General features: G+C 41.8%; 1 protein-coding gene and 1 long non-coding RNA gene across 2 annotated transcripts in view; both read right to left on the bottom strand.

Moving 5' to 3' along the window:
- Positions 1-4,018: 4,018 nt before the first annotated feature.
- Positions 4,019-22,113, bottom strand: part of mslnb (mesothelin b) — a 290,146-nt gene continuing 272,051 nt past the window's right edge. Inside the window, exons 227-230 of the mRNA XM_042103582.1 lie at positions 21,839-21,996; positions 21,562-21,656; positions 5,557-5,824; positions 4,019-5,108 (exon numbers count right to left, since the gene is read on the bottom strand). Coding sequence (XP_041959516.1) covers positions 5,020-5,108; positions 5,557-5,824; positions 21,562-21,656; positions 21,839-21,996 — 610 coding nt within the window. The 3' untranslated portion in view covers positions 4,019-5,019. The remainder of the gene's footprint in view (positions 5,109-5,556; positions 5,825-21,561; positions 21,657-21,838; positions 21,997-22,113) is intronic.
- LOC121718697 lies at positions 10,413-17,325 on the bottom strand. Its single transcript, XR_006033994.1, has 3 exons — positions 16,956-17,325; positions 12,755-12,756; positions 10,413-10,491 (listed from the first exon to the last, which is right to left on the bottom strand). It is a non-coding gene; the product is annotated as an uncharacterized LOC121718697 (long non-coding RNA).

Raw genomic sequence — 22,113 nt, 5'->3', positions numbered from 1 at the left:
TCCATAATGCACAAAGAATTTCTCAAACAGGGTCTTGGCTACAGTCATGGCTTTTTGATCTTTACATGGGAAAGCTTGGGTGAAATGATCCGTTAGGACCAACACATTTGCGATCCCTCGGGATTCTGGCTCAATAGACAAGAAGTCTATACAAACTAGGTCAAGTGGACCTGTACTTTTTTTTTGATTTGACTCAATGGAGCAGCTCGTTGTGGAAGTGACTTCCTTGCAATGCATCTCCCACATTTCTTGACATAATTCTCAATGTCAGTGGTCAGTTTTGGCCAGTAAAATCATTCCTTCAGGAGTTCAGTTGTCCGTTCGACTCCAAGGTGTCCAGTATCATCGTGGAGGGAACTGAAGAATGCTATTAAAATTGTCTCCTTAATTCCAAATGGAGACACAGTTGACCGAGTAGATTCCAGTGTAGTTAAGAGCAGGTAAAACTTGAGGCTGGCTTGCGAAAGAATAGTTCTTTATTCTGGATGTAACAACAGAGTTGGTAACCCTGTTGTACGCACAGCACAGCACAGTGTTGCAAGGTGAAGCCAAGGTAAGAAACTGAAGCAAAGATCTGGGAAACTTCTGGCTAATTATAATACCAGAATATACATTCACGTCTGGGGTCAAATTGGAGGGGGGGAAACAGACAGTGATATAGCCTTATTCAATTAAGACGTCTTGTGGGGGAACAATTAGTTAGGTACACCATTTGCTATTGTAAGGTGACAACATTCTGTCTGCTTACAATAAACATACAGAAAACCACTAAAATCTAACAGAACGAAGGACCATCCGACGATATTTCTCAGGTAAGACTAACTGTTGTCTTTCGTCTCCAGACTGTTTGTTCACCACTCTGAAGAGAAGGTGATTCTTCACAATCAGCTTGGGACTTTGTCTTTGCAGGAGTACTATGCTTGGATCTTGACTCTTGGCCATAGACTGAAGCTGGCCAGTCTCGACAGCTTTCTTTACCGCACCTATGACTGAATCTTGTTCTTGAGCTCTTCTCAATTCATGGTGGCTCAATTGTTCCAAGTTGCTTATCTCCAACTGTGTCGGACAGGCATAGACACTAGGAACACTCTTGGGGTTGGCTCCTAGTTGGTCTATGAGTCTGTTTGACTTAGTTTTCCTGTATGGAGTTGCTATTTGGCAGATGGCTCTAACCCCAGGGGGAGATATCTCGTTCCAGTCAGGTGACACTTCAGTGGATGGTAACTGACGTGAGAGCAGATCAGGGGCACTGAGTTTGCGGCTTGCAAATGCAACAGGCCTCAGGCCTTCAGGATATTCTTGATTGAGGACAGCGCCTACACCATTCAGACTTGCATCTACATGGAGTACATATGGTTTTGATGGGTCCGCAAATGCTAGCACTGGGGCATGAGTGAGGCAGTGAATGATGTTGCACCAAATGCCTTGGTCCACTCTTCATCCCAGCGCTCCCCAAAAGGCTCTCCTTCTCTGAAATAATACTTCTCTTGGGCAGCCTTGTGCCTATTCTTAGGAGGGTAGCCTTTCGTGAGCTCAGTGAGTGGTCGAACTATGGCTGAGTAGTTCTTAACAAACCTTCAGTAGTAGCCGCAGAATCCGAGAAACGATCTTAAAGATCTCAGATCTGTAGGCACCTTCCAGTTCTTGACAGCACTCACTTTCTCAGGATCGGTGGCTATTCCTAGCGCAGAAACAATGTGTCCAACATACTTTACTTGTTGCTGACAAAACTGGCACTTGTCAAGTGAAATTTTCAGACCACACTCTTCAAGTCTGTTGAGCACTTTAAAAAGTCGTTCTTCATGTTCCTCTAAGAATGGTTAGCTTGTTCGGTTGGAGGGAAGCTAGCTTTGATGTAATCTCTCTTTCGCGCCGTAGGGAGATAACCGTATTGTTTGGATAAGAAGCTCAGTCCACCTTACTGTCTATGACGGTAACTCATAAGCAAAACCTAGCATACACGACCGTATGTTAAGGTAAAGCATTACACAGAGGCAACCTAATAATAATAAAAAAGTAAACCTAATTTAAAAAAAACGGCAGTAATCATTTCAGAGGTTTTCGATGGATTGACCGTAGGTCGGAAAAGTGGAAAGAAGATTAGCTTCAAGGCTATAACTTTGTTTTGTTTTAGCATGATTGTTTTTGAAGATGATCATGTATGGTAGCTTCAACATTAACACGACTTGGTGAGGATGATATTAATAACTAGATGTACCGCAGAGGTTTTCGATGGATTGACCGTAGGTCGGAAAAGTGGAAAGAAGATTAGCTTCAAGGCTATAACTTTTTTGTTTTGTTGACTGTTTTTGAAGATGATCATGTATGGTAGCTTCAACATTAACACGACTTGGTGAGGATGATATTAATAATAATACATAAATAAATGTTTAACTTTGATGACTTTGAAGGCGAAGGAAGTGTGAGAAGAATTTCTGTGTATCTATCATATGAGTTACAAGATTCAGTTCTATGGCTAACGTCACAAAGTTAAGTGTGAGTCTGCGCAGTACTGGGGGGACCAACTGAAAAATCGTTCTATTTGACTCAGTGCCCTCCCATTGAAAACGACAGAGTCTGTTCGTCCATTTCTTTTACTGTCTATGACAAAAATGCTGCGTACGCCATTTCTCACGCTCACGTCCGGATGTACAATGACTGACTTGAACGTGAGAATGTGCGGTCCTCCCGGGTCCTCCACGCAAACTTCATGTCTGGCGTACGTACATTTCCAGTGTGTATCGTCAGTTGGCGACACTTAGAGGCAATGCAGCGCAACAACATTAGTTGATCGCGATTTAGGCCTTTATTTGCACAGTATATTGTGAAACGTGGGTTATTAAAAATGATAACACTTCGAAAGTAGGCCTAGGTTTCTATATTTGGACATGCAACATGAGCAAATTCTACTAAGTTATCCAACAACCTATCTATAACGACAACTGTAGACTTATTAGAGGTTAAGAATTAAAAGGGAATGTGAAACATAGCCTACACAGCGCCGATATTTGGTTACGCGATTGCTGATGACTGGCTTATCAAACATTTCAGATTTTAAAAGAGCTTTCCACAAAACCTATGATAAATGGGGTCGGCTTCACGCATTTGCCCATGCCTTAACAACAAAAAAACAGTAGTCGCAGAGCGTGGCAGTGGCTAGGCTATAGGAGACCGTGGCAGAATTATTGGCCAGTCTGCAAGTAGGTGACAGGGTTCGCATAACTGGGTTTGAATGCATTTGGACCATTACAACATAACTGCATTTATTAAAAAAATCATTAAGTCAATCGTGTCCAAGTAGCCTACCACGCATTGTGCACCCGAAAGATATAAACTAAGTTGATCCAGACCAAATGCCACAACATTACGATTTCTGGGTCAATATACTGTTTGCACAGTGTGACAATGTGAATGCTTACTGGAGGAAAGTCAAAGTAGCCATGCAGTCAATCACACTAAGAGAAATAGCTTATATTCGCGTTTATTAGTCAGCCTATCTCTATTTACATGCATCCTGTCCCATATGTATTTCTTTTAAAATGAAAACTATCAAAGATATGAAGGGAAAACACTCTGCAAATGTTAAAGGAAATGTGCTGTAAACTGATGCTACTTTTATGAAGAGACTTATTTAACAGTGTTCAGCAGAAGTGTTGCTCTCTGGACATAGACATTATGGTGCAGTGGTTCTTAAACTGGGGTACGCCAAGACTATAGGTGGTGTTGTTGCGCAATGATTTGCAGTCTGAATTAAACAAACATTTCTAAAACAAATGTTTCGAAATGGGGATATTCAGTAGACCTAGATCTGGCTGTTTATTGGTTGGAATCTACAGCTCGACCTGTAATGTCCTGTTCATTTACAGTCAGGAGTACCAGAGTTTGTTTTGTAAGCGCTCACACTTTTTCTGAATTCATCAATACGAATCAAGGACTGGAACTTTAATTTCTATATGTTGGTACTGATATTCTATTCTTGTCCGACATGGGACACAAACACACCACCAGTGGTTAATACTTAAGAGTGATAGAATGCTTTTATTGTTTGATTACATTTTCTTTAGAATATCTTTCATTTTTAGCAAAAAAAAGTATAGGTCTATAAAAATAGAAGTACAACAGGTTGTATGAGGAGAGGGAAGCATGATTATCATTTTATTCTGACGTTGAATCACATCCTGCTGACTAAGTACAGGTTATTTTTTATATTAATTGGAGTGCATCAAAGAAAAGACATCAATTAAGAGTGCAGTCCAATATTGAAAGTGACAGCACTTGAACTGACAACCTGAGACAATTACACTTAAAAAGGGTTTTAAAACAAAATTGAGCCCTGCTTCAAAAGACCCACATAAACCAGTCACTGCAGATGCCTTGTGTCGTCAGAAGTCAATGGTGACCAATACTTAGTGATAATAACAATGTAATATCATATTCCATAAGTGTCATAAATATGATCATAAAACTAGCGTAGATTTCCTTCAGCACTCTTGAATGCTACGTAAGGTCAACTAAAATGAAACACATTTCATAGTCTAATTCTGATGTTCTGTTTTTGTTATTTTAAAGGCCCTTCTGTGGACAGACACTGGAAATAAGCAATAGCTATGCTCTAATGTGTTGCATTTAATAATTGTGTGCAATTCTCTAAATATATTGAACCTGTCCCTATCAAAATAAACATTAAGTAGTAAGTAGTAAGCAAGTAAATAAGTAACTAAGTAAGTAAATAAGCCGTTATGACTATGTAACATGACTCTGTCAAATCATTAGACATGAGCAGTCAAAATGACTAACAGGAAAACAGGAATCCATTGTACTGTATCTGACGTAATGCCTTTATGACAGGGCTATGTCAGTCTTATGAAGCAGTGTTTCAGTAAAGCGTTGCTGAGATCACATTCCATTTGTATCTTCCATATGTGTGGCAGCGTTCTGAGAAAACACCATCGTGTGCATATAAACAGGGCTGTAAACTGGTTTAGGTTTCCTTCAGTGCTCCTGGCAAAAGATGATTCATTACTGGAGGCGGTAAAGTGCAGAGACAACTGTGGCCAGTAGGAGGCAGTACAGGCCGCTGGCAGGTCTGATGCTCGCCCCTCCGCTTGCTGATAGAGATGAGGGACAAGGAGGGGTGGAAAGGTCAGTGTTAAAAACAAGGGTTAATTAAACACTCCTCCACCTCATGCATCCATACTACACACACACACACACACACACACACACACAAACAAACAAACACACACCTACCTAATATCGTGCGCACACAAACACACACCTACCTAATATCGTGCGCACACACACACACACACACAAACACACACGCACACACACACATACACTCACCTAATATAACGCACAGACACACACCACACACAGACACACACACACACACACACACACACCTAATACATAGTCTATATAGACTACATAGACTATAGTCTATAGTCTATATATAATAGTCTCTACAATACTCTATATAGTGACACACACACACACCTAATATATAGTGACACACACACACACATCCCCCCCCTCCCCCTGTAGCATAATTACCAGTGTTGTTGGCCGTTGTGGCTCCCGCTGCAGTGGTTGCGGTGGTAGTGGTAGCCGCCGCGTTGGTGGCGGAACCGGCGTTCCCGTTGACGTTGGCGGTGGTGGCGGGGGAGGCGCGCCCACCAGTGAGCCCCAGGCCCAGGGTGTCCAGGTCGGTCTGGAACTGGCGGCTGATCCAGTCCTGGACGATGGGGTTGCTGGAGTAGGTTCTCAGTTCGTTCACGTTGATGTCACCCAGCAGGCTCTTCACGTCCGACACGCTGAGGGTCTGAGAGAGGGGAAGAGGGGCGGAGGAAGATGATGATGATGATGATGATGATGATGATGATGCCACTGCATATGTGTACCGTATTTTCCGGACTATAAGTCGCACCAGTCAAAAAATGTGTCATGAAGAGGAAAAAACCATATATATAAATATATATATGTTGCACCTGAGTCGCAGGACCAGCCAAACTATGAAAAAAAGTGCGACTTATAGTCCGGAAAATACGGTATTTGTGTGTGTGTTTGTGTGTGTGGGTGTGTGTATGTTGTTTGAGACTATGTATTGGATGAGTGTGCATGTGTGTGTGTGTGTGTGTGTTTAAGCGTATAGTGTATTAGAGAATATGTATAGTATGTGTGTTGGGGACTACGTATGGTATGTGTGTGTGTATATGTGCATGTTTATGTGTGTAGGTGTATGCAATTATGCATGAGGAAGATGATGATGATGATACTGCATATGTATACCGTATTTTCCGGACTATAAGTCGCACCAGTCAAAAAATGTGTCATGAAGAGGAAAAAAAACATATATATAAATATATACAGTGGGTCCCAGTTAAGAATTGACACTTCATTCACCATCAAGGTGATTCACGCAGCTGGGTGAAATGTAAGTACAACTGCAGCCGCTTGGGGGCAGCATAGTCCGCTGTGGCGTTCCACGGTCGAACCGGACGGAGCATTCGACAGCAAGGGCTGTGATTGGCCGAGTTTTCAGTGCGTTGACTCTGAAAAAACATTGTCTTGCTTTGCCGCAAACTCAGCAATGAAATCATAGGCCAGTTTGCATAATGTCTTTTTCAATTCATATAAGGCAGAGCCCAGTCTCTCCTGTGACATTGAGGTGCGCAAATAGTTTTTAATACCCTGTTCAACTTTGAAAAGCTTCACCCGATGCCAGTCACTGATCGCAATTTCAAATTTTCGGGAAGCTTCGTTCAATCTTTTTAAGTTTTAAGTGCAGTAGGCCCCTATTTGCCCCCTTTGGAATTATACCTCGAGCCTATTGAGACCTACCGAGATGGTTATGAGGAGCAATATAGTTGGGTCATCTATAGCAGTTCCGTGACCGTGGAGAGCGAAGGTTCGTTTCTCACTAGATTTGTCATCTATAAAGGTTAAAGAAAAAAACTAGCCGGGGTGCCCCTCACAAAAATGTGGGGAAATTTTGTGAGAGCCCTATATCCAATATGGCTGCCGTAAGCCAAGCTGGATATGAACTTTTTAATGGTTTTGCCCACAGTGCTGCATTACACATGGTTTTTGAGACTATCTGGGTCAAGAAATTCATAAATGATGTAGATTTATTGATTTGTCCCGCCTTTGTCCCGCCCACTACACCGTCTGATTTGTTAGTTAGCACGAATGCAGCCAATCAGGATCGAAGACTGAACACAGAGAAAGTTTAGGATTCTCACTGATGCAGACTGGATGTAGACTGGGCTTCAGCTGTACGGAGCTACTTTTTGAAGGTAAGGGAGGTAGCCTACATTGCTGAAGTTGCAATGAATCACAATCATCTACACTGAAGTTACAAAAACACCACTTTGTAAGCTATTGTCTCTTTGATCCGGATCAATAAGTAAAGCACCCACTTCCTTCATTTAGCGAATTCCAGATTGATGCACGTTAGTGGTAGCCTATGCTGTTTACTAGTTAGCCTACAAACTCGGGTGCTGCGCGTCGGGAGTTCTCTGCCTCCGCCTCGTCCGTTAATTGTGAATAACGGGACAACTCGGCGGACATAGTACAGACAAGTCCTAAATTATGCGATAGCGAACGTCAAAAAGTCTAATTGCCCCTTTTTGAAACGGACTGTCAGAAAAGACTACATGCACCCAGGACCAGCTGTAATTTGATCCGACCTGAACTAAATTGCGTCCTGAGCTGGCTATTAACGTGCCTTTTAGGCTCTCAAAAGTGTAGCTTATAGCATATGGGCACAAATTGCATGCTTAAATAGCCTAAGAACTATTAAAACTGTTTTGTTAAACTATTCAACGGTAACACTTGCCATCACGCATGCACCTCTCCCTCACACTCACACACACGATGGCAAAGCATCCTCTTTGTGACAAGTCCCAACAAGCACATAGCCCATAGGCCTACTCTATGAAAATAATTGCTATCACTCAGCTCTTGGATTAACATGATAGGCCTACACAGGATATACACTTGCAGTGATGCAAGTTGATAGACAATTGTGTATCAAAAGAAGAAAGAAAAGTTTGCGTAATTAAATTCTTTTGAATGAAATTTTTGCAGCATATCGCCTTTACTACCCCCCTTTTTGACAAAGTCATATCGGTTTTACATATCGGTTATCGGCCTCCTGTTTTGGTAATAATTGATATCGGTATCGGCCCTGTAAAAACTATATCGGTCGATCCCTAATGCAATGTGAGCCTTGAATTGGACGCCATGCAGGAATTTGCTAGGATCTCAAAACCGGATAATGAACATGCTTTGCTATAGAGAAACACACGATAGCGCTGGATTATAAACATGCTTTGTTACAAAAACAGACAAAAACGTGGGGTAAGTCCAGCTATATGAAGTTATTATTTTGCTGTCACTTCGTCTGTTTTATAACCCAGAAGGATGCACTTGGTATCAAATGATAGCTCTGTGTCTCCTCTTTCATTTGACATGCGTGGCATATCTATCCGATCACGGGTCCGCGAGTAATTCAGATAGGAGCAGATAGGCCTACGAGTAGTGAGTTGCCGTCTATGGAAAAAGATGGATACAACAAAAAAAAGCTGTTGGCAGATAAAAATAGAAAAAGAAAGAGGGAAAAGGAGATGGCATGTCAAGGGATGTGACAGCAGTTAAATAAGTGGACGGTGAAAGGCAACAGGTAGGATTTAAAGTGATGACGTCTGTACTTGGAGGCTTGCAAATATAAATGTTAACAGACTAACTAGCGTTTGTTAAGCATAATGCCGGTTGAAACACAGCCTATTCCATTCAGATAGCTAAGTGGCTACCATGCATACTGCACTTTTAATGGCAACTGCAAACAGGAATGTCATGCTAGCAGCAACTCATTACATGTTTCCATATCCTAACAATGAAGGCTCCTTGTAATAACTTAATATTGTGTTGTCAATGTGGTGCAAACAAACAGCCTTATCCATTGTGAGCAATTCACCCCTTGCAAGTGACGTCACGTTTTGTTCGCGCCACAGCAAAATATCCTAGTGGACGGCAAGAACACGAATCAAATCAATGGGTTGTAATGGGACATATCGCACAGCTAGGAGATTATAGTGAGATTTAACCGTAGTAATGCCCTTCCACGACTGTTGGCTTATTGTTTGGAATACAACAACATCCCATGTTCTTGCATAGATATATTTTGGTTTGTTTTCTTTGTGTTTCGGGAGTATTTCAACCACAATTGCATGCTTATCTCCTCAGTGTATGAAGCACAGCAGCGGTTGCTATAGCAACCATAGACTCTGAACAGGACGGCAGATAGCACTTAGGCAAAGTCTTTGGCAAGATCTGAATGTAAACAGATAATACCGTTCAAGTTTTTTTTAAATTTCCTATTTCTTTCAATTCTTTAACTTAAGACATATAAGTAGTAAGTTTATTCGCTGGGCAAACTGACGAGTTACATTAGCCCTAGCACTATGAGCTATGATAAACGTTAGCTAGAATAGCTAGCTTCTAAGTGTGGCAGCTAGTTATTATTTCATGTTCTGATATGACATTCTTAACGTTTTGACTATGTTACAACTGATAAAAGCAAGACAAATAAAGTAACCAAATCGCTTTGCAATATTTTAGTCCAGAAATACTTATGGGTGTTCATTTACCATAATGTTAATTACAGTAGCCTAACGTAACGTTATCTCCCCTTGCTGTTACCACCAGTTTTAATAACTTTACATTTGCGATCATGACCCATTTCATCTAACAACACCACTGGCATCTTCTTTGACTATCAGACCCCAAACAGCAATACATTGATGATGTTTTAGTAATGGTGTTCAGTTCATCATAATCTTTATGACATAATGTAATTTGCCGTCCATCTCCCATCTTTTTGCCGTCCAGCATGGAGCCGTCACGTGACTTAAGTCACGTGTCTGCAAGGGGTGAATAGCTGGCAAAAGGACGTTATGAGAGCCGTTTAGACTCTCTTAAAGTGGCAATGCACCATTTATCAATACTTATCAAGTAGCCTATAACATCAAGTTAAACATCAAATTCGCAGCATTTCTTTTTTTTTGGTTTTCTATTGTTATTGCATACCCCTCAAAAATGGGTAGCTGCGCCCCTGATGAGAGTAATGGGTGCGCAGGTGAACACAGAGGAGTATAGAGTGTAAATATGATGCAATTTGATTTAATTTCAAGATTTTTTTACATTTTCATACTTTAACGTACAGACAAGTGCGTGACAAGTGCGTGGTCTCGTTGGAAAGCCCCACTTCTCCTCTGTCATACAATAAAGGTTTCATTTCGCTGCGATAAACAGTTGCGGAGCAATGTAACAGAGAAGAGAGGGTGTGTTTTTTGACGCACTTTGTGTCAATCGGGTTCTAAGGGTTAAATGTTGATGTTTCAAAATAGTCATAGAGCTGTAATATTAGGCTCAAATGGAAGCTCTGCTCACACTGAGTTCAGTTATGGGCAGTACAATTACAACATACTAGGGATGCACGATATATCGGCGGCCGATATATTATTGGCCGATAAGTGAAAAAATGAAAATATTATTATCGGTCCGATAACAGAATTCTGGCCGATAATTTGCGCCGATATTTTTTAAAGTCCTAATTTAGGCCTACGTAAGGTCCGTCTGGCTACACTGAGCTACTTGAGCTTGATTGGCTATACTTTTTCCTCAATATAATGTCAGCGGTGTGAATGTATTTCACCACTCTAACAAAATCTGTGGATATGCGTTCATTTGGGAATCTGTGCATCTCAAAATCGTCTCGTGAATGATCCGCCATTTAACCTTACCAGAGCGGAGCTCAGCCCTATCTAGAGCCGTCTTGTGCTGGTGTGTTTGCACTTTACCGCGCTGATCGGGGAAACAAATAAGCAAACTCGTTAGTGGGACGAGTCAGGGGCGCCTGCAGGAATTAATGCTATGGTACGCACACCCATCAAACCCTTCCCCGCGGAAAAAAAAAAAAATCACACGTGGATAATATTTGTCCGTTTCCCGGTTTTAGCCCTGTGCATTGGTCAGCAAAAAAGTAGCCTACATAGCATGACAACATGCAACAACGTATACAATGACCTATTCATTTGGACAACTTGATACAGCCCTATACAGTTATAAAGTCACCTTTAGTTTTGTTCTAGCGTACCGTGACGTCTGGCTTTAAACAGCTGTAGCCTAATGCAGTTTAACATTCTGACAAGCACACCAATTGCCTACCTCGTTCTTGCCCATCTGGAATAACTCCTCTAGCTTTGCTGCCTCCATACTTTCTGTTTTCATTGTTTAAACTTGTGATATGCATGATGAGTATTGAGTTAGTGAATTAGCTCAACATTGTGTGCTGATAACCATATATGGATAGCCGAGTAAAATAAAACAAGTAGCCTTGTTGCGTGCCTGCGTGCGTATTCTTTCTCCTGCTCAAACAAAATGTGTGCACGTTAATTTTGATAACGTGTTCACTAAGTTACGTAATAGAAAATTGTAAATAGCCTGATGGTATGCAGCTAATGGGATACTGTGCATAGTTGGGAAGGTATGGTGGGCCAATTTGGTGTGAATACATATTACACGCACACAAGGGAAATTTTCTCTCATTGTTGAGTAGCCTGATGGTACGCACAGTGCGTACGGACGTACACCTGCAGGCGCGCCTGGGACGAGTACATACTGTAAGTTGTGTTTTAGTATTATATTTGCATTACGTTAGCTTGGGTTTTGTATTACTACCTAGAAATATGCTAACCATTCCTGCTTCAGTTCCAGACAGGTCATCATAATAAGTTATTAAAACCTTCGGGGCTAACCCCTTTCATTTCTGCTGCAGCATGTTGTGCGCAACAGAGTAGACGGACATAAGATACAGTCTGAGGAGTTGCAGCTTTATTCAGTTGAAACTAACTCACAAACCTCACAAACTCTGATTTGGTCACTATACTGTAGCTTATTCCCAGCTGAGCCGTTTATGAGCGTTTAGTCCTAAATTAAAACGATTCATACTCTCTAGCCACTCACTCGCAATTCACTGAGGTCAGGTTCACTTAAAGGAGCCACACATACTACATACATTACGCGGCGTGAAGCTGCGTGAAGCTTTAGTACCACTTTCAGCCACTGTGCGTCGCTCTACCACTGTACATCGCTCTGCCTGCGGTCCCTTCTGAAAAAGCAGGATCAGGATATAATTGTTGTCGAGAGTAATCCCAGCCTACGAATTCAATAACAAAATAAATCATGCATAATTAAACATTACCTCGATTTAGGCTACTTGGGTATGGCTTAAGGCTTGACTACACGTTGGTAACGAAAATCGAAATCGAAATTTGCTGTCTACATTATTGTCAGTGTTGGGGTTAACGCAACTACGCAAATCAAAACAGTGGTGTGATAATTGAGCCAGTAGAGAAATAACTGTTCAGAATGAATCTGTAGCCTTGGGTAGGCTTCTGCAGAAAACAATGTTGTTGCCGATTTAATACTATCTGGCGACGTTTTTAACAGGCTACGCAATAGAGGCTTAGACAACTATGACCCACGTTTTGGTTTCGTAAATTAATTTGCCCTACTTCTTGACTGCAATGTAGTCAATTGACTGCTTGACATGTCATTTTTATTTTTCTGTACAATAAACAAATACATCTGCTTTATGCCGCAGAATTACATTCATATTTGGAACTTACATAGTCCAATGCATCGTTCGGTGTTTCCCAAAACCATAGTAGCAATGAACGTTCGCAACCACTATCGTAAAGTTGTGTAGTTACAACTACACCTCTCGACCTGTGGTAGAATGCTAGAAGCATAGTTCCAGGGATCTTCATGTCAAAGACGTCACTGACGCCAGTTATTTGTTTGCAAATTAATAATTATAAATATATTTAGGTTTCTAATTGATATTTACACTTCTAACCACCATACATCCATATTTTAAAATGGCCAAGGCAGAAAATACATAAATTAAAAGTCAATTTGCAGCCATGTGCACGTAAGTAAAAGTCACACACTTGCAGATAATAATAAGGTGGTGCGCACTTTTTGACGAGTCAGCTGAGAATATGTAGCCTTTGATTTTCATGGAGTGGGGGGGGGGGGGGGGGGGGGTCCTTGTTATTTTACGCAAACCAAGCCAAGAAGGCTGATTCTGATTTTGATAATATGATCTGCACAAAAGATAAACTTAGGTAAACAACGATGTCAATATTGTTGTCAACGTCTTAACCCAGATTCGAACTCTTGGACAGGGGACTGGTAACTGCTGTGCAACGGCGGCTGTCATCTGCCGGCCCTAACGCAATGCGCCACAGAAGTATGTGCAGGTGCTCGTTCACGTGCTACTAAACGTCATTAACCACCTTAGTCCAGACTACTGAAGTTTGGAAACTATCATGGTCCAAACTTACAGTACTATGTAAGTACGACAGTTTTGGGAAACAACTTACGTAACTTACATGTTGGTTAGTTGAACGATGCATCCTGTTAGTAAAAAGCTAACCTCCGTAGTTGTACGGGAAACGCCCCCCAGATCAGCTTGTAGGCCATTAGCAATCTGTTTATTTTATTTTATGATGCCTACACAGTATATCACATGCCACATTCTCACTTTCAATAGACAGATGCAATAGCCATTGGTCAAGTATTGAGTATAAAGCAATTAAGATAGTACCCTATACAAAAAGTAGGCTACTTCATACTATCATAAAAATTCGTTAAAACGAATAGCATTTTGCAACTTGACAAAACACTGGATTAAATATCGTAGGCACAGGAGAAAACTTGTACATCCATTGGCCCGTGGGGAGATCACATGCCAGTTTCCTCTCCCTTCAGTATGACTTGTTCGGCTGTGAGCTTGTTTTGCCAAAAAAAAAAAAACTATTGCATATATCAATGCGTCTTTGTTCATGGGTTTGGCCTCACAGCAGAGGCTTAGACAACTATGACCCACGTTTTGGTTTCATAATTTGCACTACTTATTGACTGCAATGTAGTCAATTGACTGCTTGACAGGTTATTTTTATTTTTCTGTACAATACACAAATACATCTGCTTTATGCCGCAGAATTATGCACTTGGATAGCCTATAGAACGGGCACATTTTGGAGAGAACGCACGCAAGAATCTGTAGGCTATTTGTGGCTGGTTACCAGCAAACAATGTTTAATGCATTAACTCAAGACGTCAAACATTTTCTAAACAATACAAACAGAAAGGATGCAGCAGGCAGCAAATGTAGAAGAGTCATTTCCAGTGGAAGAACAAAATGCTGAATGAAGCCCAAATTTATGAAGGCATATCTGGCAAGTTGTTATTTTTTGAAGACGTAAATGGTTGGGCTATAGGCCTAGTTTGCAAGAAGGAGACATAAAGCGTGAGCATGCCACACTATCCACAGCTGTGGTAGCGGGGGTAGGAGGATTACTGTTAGCGCAGGATTTATATAAAATTCTTCAACAGAAGGCCTGCCTCGAATGCAGGCTTGTGGTTTGCGCAGCCTACAGTAAGTAGGTCTAGTGAGTTAGGAGTCCTCTAGACTTCTTTTCAGCTATCTCAGAGGTGGAAAGTTGCGTTCGTTGGGGGCAGGGCCGGGTTAACAATTCATAGACCCTTGGGAACAAATGTCTGATGGCCCCCCCTGCCCCCCAGCCAACGTGAATCGGGCGGTCAGTTAATAGGCCTATCGTGAAGATTTGTATTGCCATTTAAGGCACGAGTGCATCTGTGAGGCCAAGCCTCACCAAGTAGCCCGTTTGTTTACAACTAACATTACATTTAATTAAACTGCTTATAGGCTATGCCGAAATAGTTTCAACATTTTGAATATCAGTGTCAGGTGAATTAGGAAATGCCTTATGGCTGAAAGCTGCTTGGGATCCCCCCTGTCAAGCAATAACCATACAAAAAGTTAAAAACAGATGACATGATGCGCATCACTGACATAATGCGCAAATAATATAGCCTAGATATTCCAATATATTCGAATACATGTGTTTATTTTAGAGGGGATATTCGAACGTCATTTTTGAGCAATTTTGACAGCCCTAGTCCACTGTAGGCTACGCCAATCGTCTATTAACACCTTCCACTAACCCCGGTGAGTGGGGGTCGCTATAATGCGTGTGAAATAGCACCATTGAGTAGCCTATGCGAAATAGCCTTAAAATCGTTCCGGTGTTGTGTGCCTTCTGGTTTCTCCACCTACTGGTTTCCTTGCGCGTGCATGCGCTGCAGCAGTTGTCAGACATTCACAAACAAGTTGTTTTAGGCGGTTTGAAGTCGCTTTTCATACGCCATGAGCGCTTGGCTACATTACAGCCACTCGGACAAAAGACATGTAAAAAATATATGTTTTGAAAACTAGCATTAAACTGGATTCGATCCCGCAAAAGCAACACACGCGTGACTCTCTCCATCCTGATTCCCTACTCTTTGAGCCAACTAATATGTTACGCGAATCAATTAACTATTGTAGGCTACCATTAATTAATAATGTAGGCAACACCCAGGTAACATGTTGTCCAGGCTATCGGAAACAAGTTGATCAACTAAAAATAAAAGATGTATTTGGTGATGACGTTATTGTAGGCCTAGTAGACCTAAATTCTGAGAAATTAAATGGTACGAGAAACGATCTACATAGCGCACCAGACCGCGATGTCTTCAAGGGTTGAATGAAGGGAGTTTGCAAAAATTAGTGTATTTTTCAAGTCAATAAACATTCTTAATTTTCGAATGTCTTTGTCAGGGAACATCTGACTTTTAAAAACCATAGGCCTGGTAGTCGCTCAGACAAGGAGTTATAAGATAAAGGCAATACCATTTGTGTCACCTAATGCAGTTCAGTGAATTAGCAAGATACCATCAGAAGGCAACAATCATAAAGCACAGTGCGCGCGCGCGCGCTCTCTCCCCTGCGCATAAAGCTGTCTGTTATAGACGTTCTATGAGGTACCAGTGTTTAGCTGTGTCACAAAACAATAAGCTTTGTCAGACTACTTTTCAAATGATATTCAGGGCTATATACATTTTAAACATTCGGAGCTGAAGACCCGACAAAGCCTTGCGTTAATTCTTCAGGTGGGAAGTGTCAGGAATTTTCATACGAGAGACGCTCTCATTGGTGGTTAGTATATGAAGTAGGGAATTGACAGCAACATATCCAATCACATTATGAGAGATGCTGAATTTAACATAAACTGCGATGTTTATGTGATGTTTAGCCGGGACTGTAAGCTGTCACACGTGGGTGCTCGATGTTTTCAGTGGGTGCCCGAGAGGCGGAGCATCCACGGTATCGGCGCCTATGACAAGCGTATCTCGCGGTTGCATCCATTACAAACAAACATGCAATGTGAACGTCTGGGATTGGGAAGAGCACTAAATGCTCTACTGAATAAGCACGAAGTCAAACCTTTAAATGAAAAACACTCTTTAATAATCAAAAAAATAAACCGCTAATGAAGTAAACTTGTGACCATCAAAAATCGTTTATCGCCTGTAACTCCGTGATAACAGGACGTAACAGGAAGGCATTTGGCTGAGCAACGGAGGTTAATATGCTCTATATTTTGTCCAAATGATGTCTGTCTATCATCGTTGCACTCGGAGAAAACCAGAATGTTTAATTTGTCCTGCGTTTCTTCTACGGCTGCAAACGGGATTCACTCGCAGTTAACCAAATATTTCTTTATTAGGGCAGGGCAGGCATATTTCTGGCTATTAAATTATTTCTAAACCAGTCTGCTAAAGTTTGTAGTGAAGTCTGTGTAGGGTTTTCCAGGCTCCATTTCTTTTTTCGAGACACCCTGCTCACTTGAGCCATCTACCGGTTGTTTGGGTTGTTGCAGTGTCACACTGGGAAAATACAAATTAAAGTCGTGTGATACCGCGTGATCCCACGCGCGGACCGCGAGTGAAGCTGGCCAAGTCGAAGCACTGCCCACTGTAGGTCATCAGATGTCTGTCATTTTTTATTATTTATTTATTATGATTTATTTATTGAATTAACTAAAAACACTCTCCATCTGAATCTGTTGAATCTCCACACTGACTCCTCTCATCATCACTGTTACTCTCATCTGAGCTTTCACGAGGTGTGAGCTGCTGGGGCAAGGGGGTGTGACGCACTGGTCGACACTTTCCGTTCTCAAGATGCTCTTGCAGGTTGTAATGGAGCTGGAAATATGAAAGGTAGTTTGTCCTTTCCATATGAAGATTCAAAGAGTCATCATCAGGTGGGACATGGATTGTACACTTATTCAGCAGGCCAGACCAGAGTTTCCAAATGGCACAAACTGAAGAATATGAGTACAATCCATCTCCCACCTGATGATGACTCTTTGAGTCACACCTCATGACTGCTCAGATACGAGTAGCAGTGATGATGAGAGAAGTCTCTCCGAGAGAGAGATAGACTCCTGATGGGCAGCCGTCCAACCACATGCTCATTGTACCCCTACCTATGAGCCTACTTCAGTCCATCAACCCAACTATCACACCAGCTAACACACGTGATCAATGCTTCGTTAACCTCTGGCACATTTCCAACAGCATTCAAAATGGCCCGGGTAACACCGTTACTTAAGAAAACTTCTCTCAACCCTGCTCAAGTTGAGAACTACTGTCCTGCTTTACTCCTACCTTTCCTATCCAAAGGTATCGAACAAGCAGTCTCCAAACAGGTCTCTGAATTCCTCTCACCGAACAACCTTCTGGATCTAAATCAATCTGGGTTCAAGAGGGGCCACTCAACCGAAACGGCTCTGCTTTCTATAATAAAAGCCTTAAAGGAACCCAAGGCGACTGCTCGGTCATCAGAACTCATTCTACTTGACTTATCGGCTGCCTTTGACACTGTTAATCAAATTGTGAGAATTGTTCTAAAACTTACTGTTTACCATGTTGTTAGTCGCTTTGGTTAAAAAAGCGTCAGCCAAATGTAATGTAATGTAATGTAATCACCGCATCCTTCTCTTTATACTCTTAAACATGGGAATCTCCAGTTCTGCTCTCTCCTGGTTTGAATCCTACCTCACAGAATGCTCGTTTAACGTATCATGGCTTGGACAGCTGTCCGCACCTCACTATCTCACCACAGGGGTCCCCCAGGGCTCAGTGCTGGGCCCTCTTCTCTTTGCTATCTACACCACCTCTTTGGGACAAATTTTCGGTTCGCATAGCTTCCCATACCACTGCTATGCAGACAACACACAGCTCTATATGTCCTTTCCACCGTATGACCCCTTGGTCTCGGCATGGATCTTGGATTGCCTCTCAGACATATTTACATGGATGAAGGCAAACCACCTCCAGCTAAACCTCTCAAAAATCAAACTGCTGGTCCTCCCAGCTAAACCTACTATACATCATGGCATCAACATCAAAATTGACTCCCTGTCTGTTATACCTACAGGGCTGCAAGAAATGTAGGAGTCGTTCTCGACAACCAACTAGCCGTTTCGCACTCTACAACATATGGAAAACCAAGACTTACTTGACTCAAGATGCTACCCAGCTCCTGGTACAGGCAATAGTCATCTCACGACTCGACTACTGTAACGCCTTCCTGACAGGTCTCCCAGCCTGCACCGTGAAACCCCTTCAGATGATCCAGACCAGAACGCGGCAGTGCGCCTGGTCTACAAATAACCCAAAAGGGCACATGTTACCCCACTGCTCATCCAGCTACACTGGCTACCTATGGCCACCCACATCAAATTCAAGTCTCTAATGCTTGCCTACAAAAGTAGTCTCTGGTTCTGCTCCCACCTACTTGAATGCCCTCATACAGGCATATGCTACCTCCCGACCACTGCGCTCCTCAGACTTACAACGTCTAGCTCTGCCACCGGTACGCTCAGGTCAATCCAAACTTTTTTCATTTGTTGTTCCTTGTTGGTGGAACGCACTACCAGTTCCTACTAGAGCAGGGACATCCCTCTCCATCTTCAAAAAACTCCTGAAGACCCAGCTCTTCAGAGAATGTCTGCTCTCGTAGCACTACTTACAACTAGCTAATTCTAGCACTTACCACCGGACTACAACTGACACTTGAATGTAGGGCTGTCACTTTACGTTCGAAAATCGATTGCACAATCGATTGGACCAAACAACACAAGTTTCGAAAACTAAAATAGGGAATCGATTTTAACCAAATATAAAATAATTCCGAAGTGCAGAAAGCATTGCGAACGCTAAAAAGAAAATTACCACCAATTTTACGCACCGGGAACAGCTGTTTCAATCAGCTGCTATGCTGCTCATGTTTTGCCAAAAAATGGAGGACAACGCGATCAACCTGTGCGACATGTAGAGAGACGAGTGATGGGCCCTAATAACTTGAGGAGTTCGATGTGGAAGTACTTCGGATTTTTGGTATATCAAACTATGGAGAAGAACAAAGCGGTAGGCTACGCAAACTGTGCAATCGAGTTCTACGTAGGCGAAATTTGTTTGACATTTCTAATCGTAAACACAGACACAGCTAGGTTGAAGCCTGCAGTCATGTCACTGATGTAATGGCAGTCCACTCGGCTTACTGGTTTTCGAGAATGTTGCACTTCTGTTTGTCATTGTGCACGAAACTTCACGCCAATAAATCAGAAATATTGCTGGCTTGCGTCTACAAGCGCCCTCTTTACGTTGGTCCTGCAGTTGTTTGTGGATTGGCCTATATTTGGCGTTGAAAATGGAAACGTCTTTAGACATAAAAAATCGATTTTACAATCGATTCAATGAACACTTATGTCTCAAAAATCGAACAGGATTTTTTCACAAAAGTGACAGCCCTACTTGAATGTATAAAAACAGCACTCACTCTTATTGTGCTCTACCTTTTTACATTGTTTTAAATTGTTCTAGTATTGTTGAAAGAATTGTTCTAAAGCTTTAAACTGTTTACCATGTTGTAAGTCGCTTTGGCTAAAAAAACGTCTGCCAAATGTAATGTAATGTAATGTAATGTAATGTAATGTAATGAGTCAGTGTGGAGATTCAACAGATTCAGATGGATAATCTTTTTAGTTCATTCAAATAAATAATTAGTTTGAGCAGATCTTCCATTTGAGCCTAATATTACAGCTTTATGACAATTTTGAAAAATTGACATTTAAAGAGCCAAACATTGGCGGCCATCTTGAATTTGAAGGTCCAAAATAGGTCAAATCAATAAATCTACATCATTTATGAATTTCTTGACCCAAATAGTCTCAGAAACCATGTGTAATGCAGCACTGTGGGCAAAGCTAATATCCAGCTTGGCTTACGGCAGCCATTTTGGATATAGGGCTCTCACAAAATTTCCCCACATTTTTGTGAGGGGCACCCCGGCTAATTTCTTTCTTTTACCTTTATAGATGACAAATCTAGTGAGAAACGAACCTTCGCTCTCCACGGTCACGGAACTGCTATAGATGACCCAACTAATATGAGTCTGAACTCAGTGTCATTCAGACTCAACCCTCTTGTTGCTTTGATATCTTTTTCGTTGTCGTTTGAACGTCGGCAAGCAGGCATGTTGCGGTTGCAATTTAAGTGAAATTTCTACAGTAGGCCTACAACATGCAACATGCTTGTTAGGCTGGGCTACTGTCTTGTACAGGTAAATGTTCAACAATTGCTGGTGTGCAGGCTATAATCAATTAGCTAAATCATTTGTCCAGCTGTTTAAAAAAAAAAATCATGCTACATTCAAACGCAAAAGGTGCTTTGATATCTTTTTCGTTTGAACGTCGGCAAGCAGGCATGCTGCGGTTGCAATGAATGAGGATAATTGGTTTTATCTGCGGATTTATTTTTTTAATTATTTTGAATATGACTCGCTCCAGTCTCAACAGCACGTCTACTTTTTCCACACGCATCTAAGTTCTAACACACATCCCCTCTCGCTTTCTCTCTTTCCATCCCTGCGCACGGGGCTTTCTTAAAGGAGCTGCACCATTTTACAACAATTGCATCTACATTTTCATATTAGAATATTTTGTCTGTTTAAGTGTAAGCTTAAACTACCGTGATCAATTTAAGTTCCCGTGCCCCCGCTGAAAGTCTCATACGCTTATCGTTACACAATCAAATCTATAAGTAACCGTGACAAATAGGGTATAAGATATATAAACTCACGCTATTGTATTATCATATATGTTTGGTAATGGCTCACTGCGTCATGAAAGCAGTTAAGTCAAGTCGCATCAAAAATAGTAGTGGCAGAACTCCCAAGTGACACCTTGTGGTTGTTTGTGTCAACTGCAGTTTGTGCCATTTCTGCTGAGAAAATGGGGTGCGTGATTCATGAAGGAACCCGTCCAAACTTAACTGGGACCCACTGTATATGTTGCACCTGAGTCGCAGGACCAGCCAAACTATGAAAAAAAGTGTGACTTATAGTCCGGAAAATACGGTATTTGTGTGTGTGTTTGTGTGTGTGTGTATGTTGTTTGAGAATATGTATTGGGGGAGTGTGCGTGTGCGTGCGTGTGTGTGTCAGTGTATAGTGTATTAATGTGTACGTAAAAATGTGCTTCGGTGTTTTTGAATATGCAGTCCCTCACTCACCTGAATGACACTCTGGTCTAGACCGAGGAAGGTGTCAATATCCATGTTGACACTGGAGGAGGCCAGGGTTCGTACAAAGGACTCGGTGGCACCACCTGAGCAGGAACATGAGAACAGGAGAACAAAAGAAAAATGAGAACATGAGAACAAAAGAACACAAGAACACAAGAAAGTGAGAATAAAAGAACATGAGAATAATAGAGCATGAGAACATGAGAATAAAAGAACATGGGAAAAAAAGAACACAAGAACATGAGAACAGTGTGTTTGGCCATACCCAGGTAGGACTGGATGAGTTGGTACTGCGCGAGTGTGACCGTGGTGGTTGACCTCTTGGTGGTGCTGGTCTGATTGATGAAGGCGGCCTGGGCAATGGGGAACAGGACCTTCTTTTTGTCCAGGCTACAGCTGCTGACGGGCAGCGCATCTGCTTGCCTGGAGTCAGGAAGATCAGGTTTAGCACAGATGAGAACTGGTGTTCTCAACATCAGCGTTCTAAAATACCATCCCATAATACTCTACATGCTTACATCACTTACAGCTTCCTACTGG

Source organism: Alosa sapidissima, chromosome 9 (genome assembly GCF_018492685.1).
Source record: "Alosa sapidissima isolate fAloSap1 chromosome 9, fAloSap1.pri, whole genome shotgun sequence".
Classification (NCBI taxonomy): domain Eukaryota; kingdom Metazoa; phylum Chordata; class Actinopteri; order Clupeiformes; family Clupeidae; genus Alosa; species Alosa sapidissima.
Note: the sequence above shows the minus strand (reverse complement) of the source record. Positions and strands in the feature narration are given on the sequence as shown.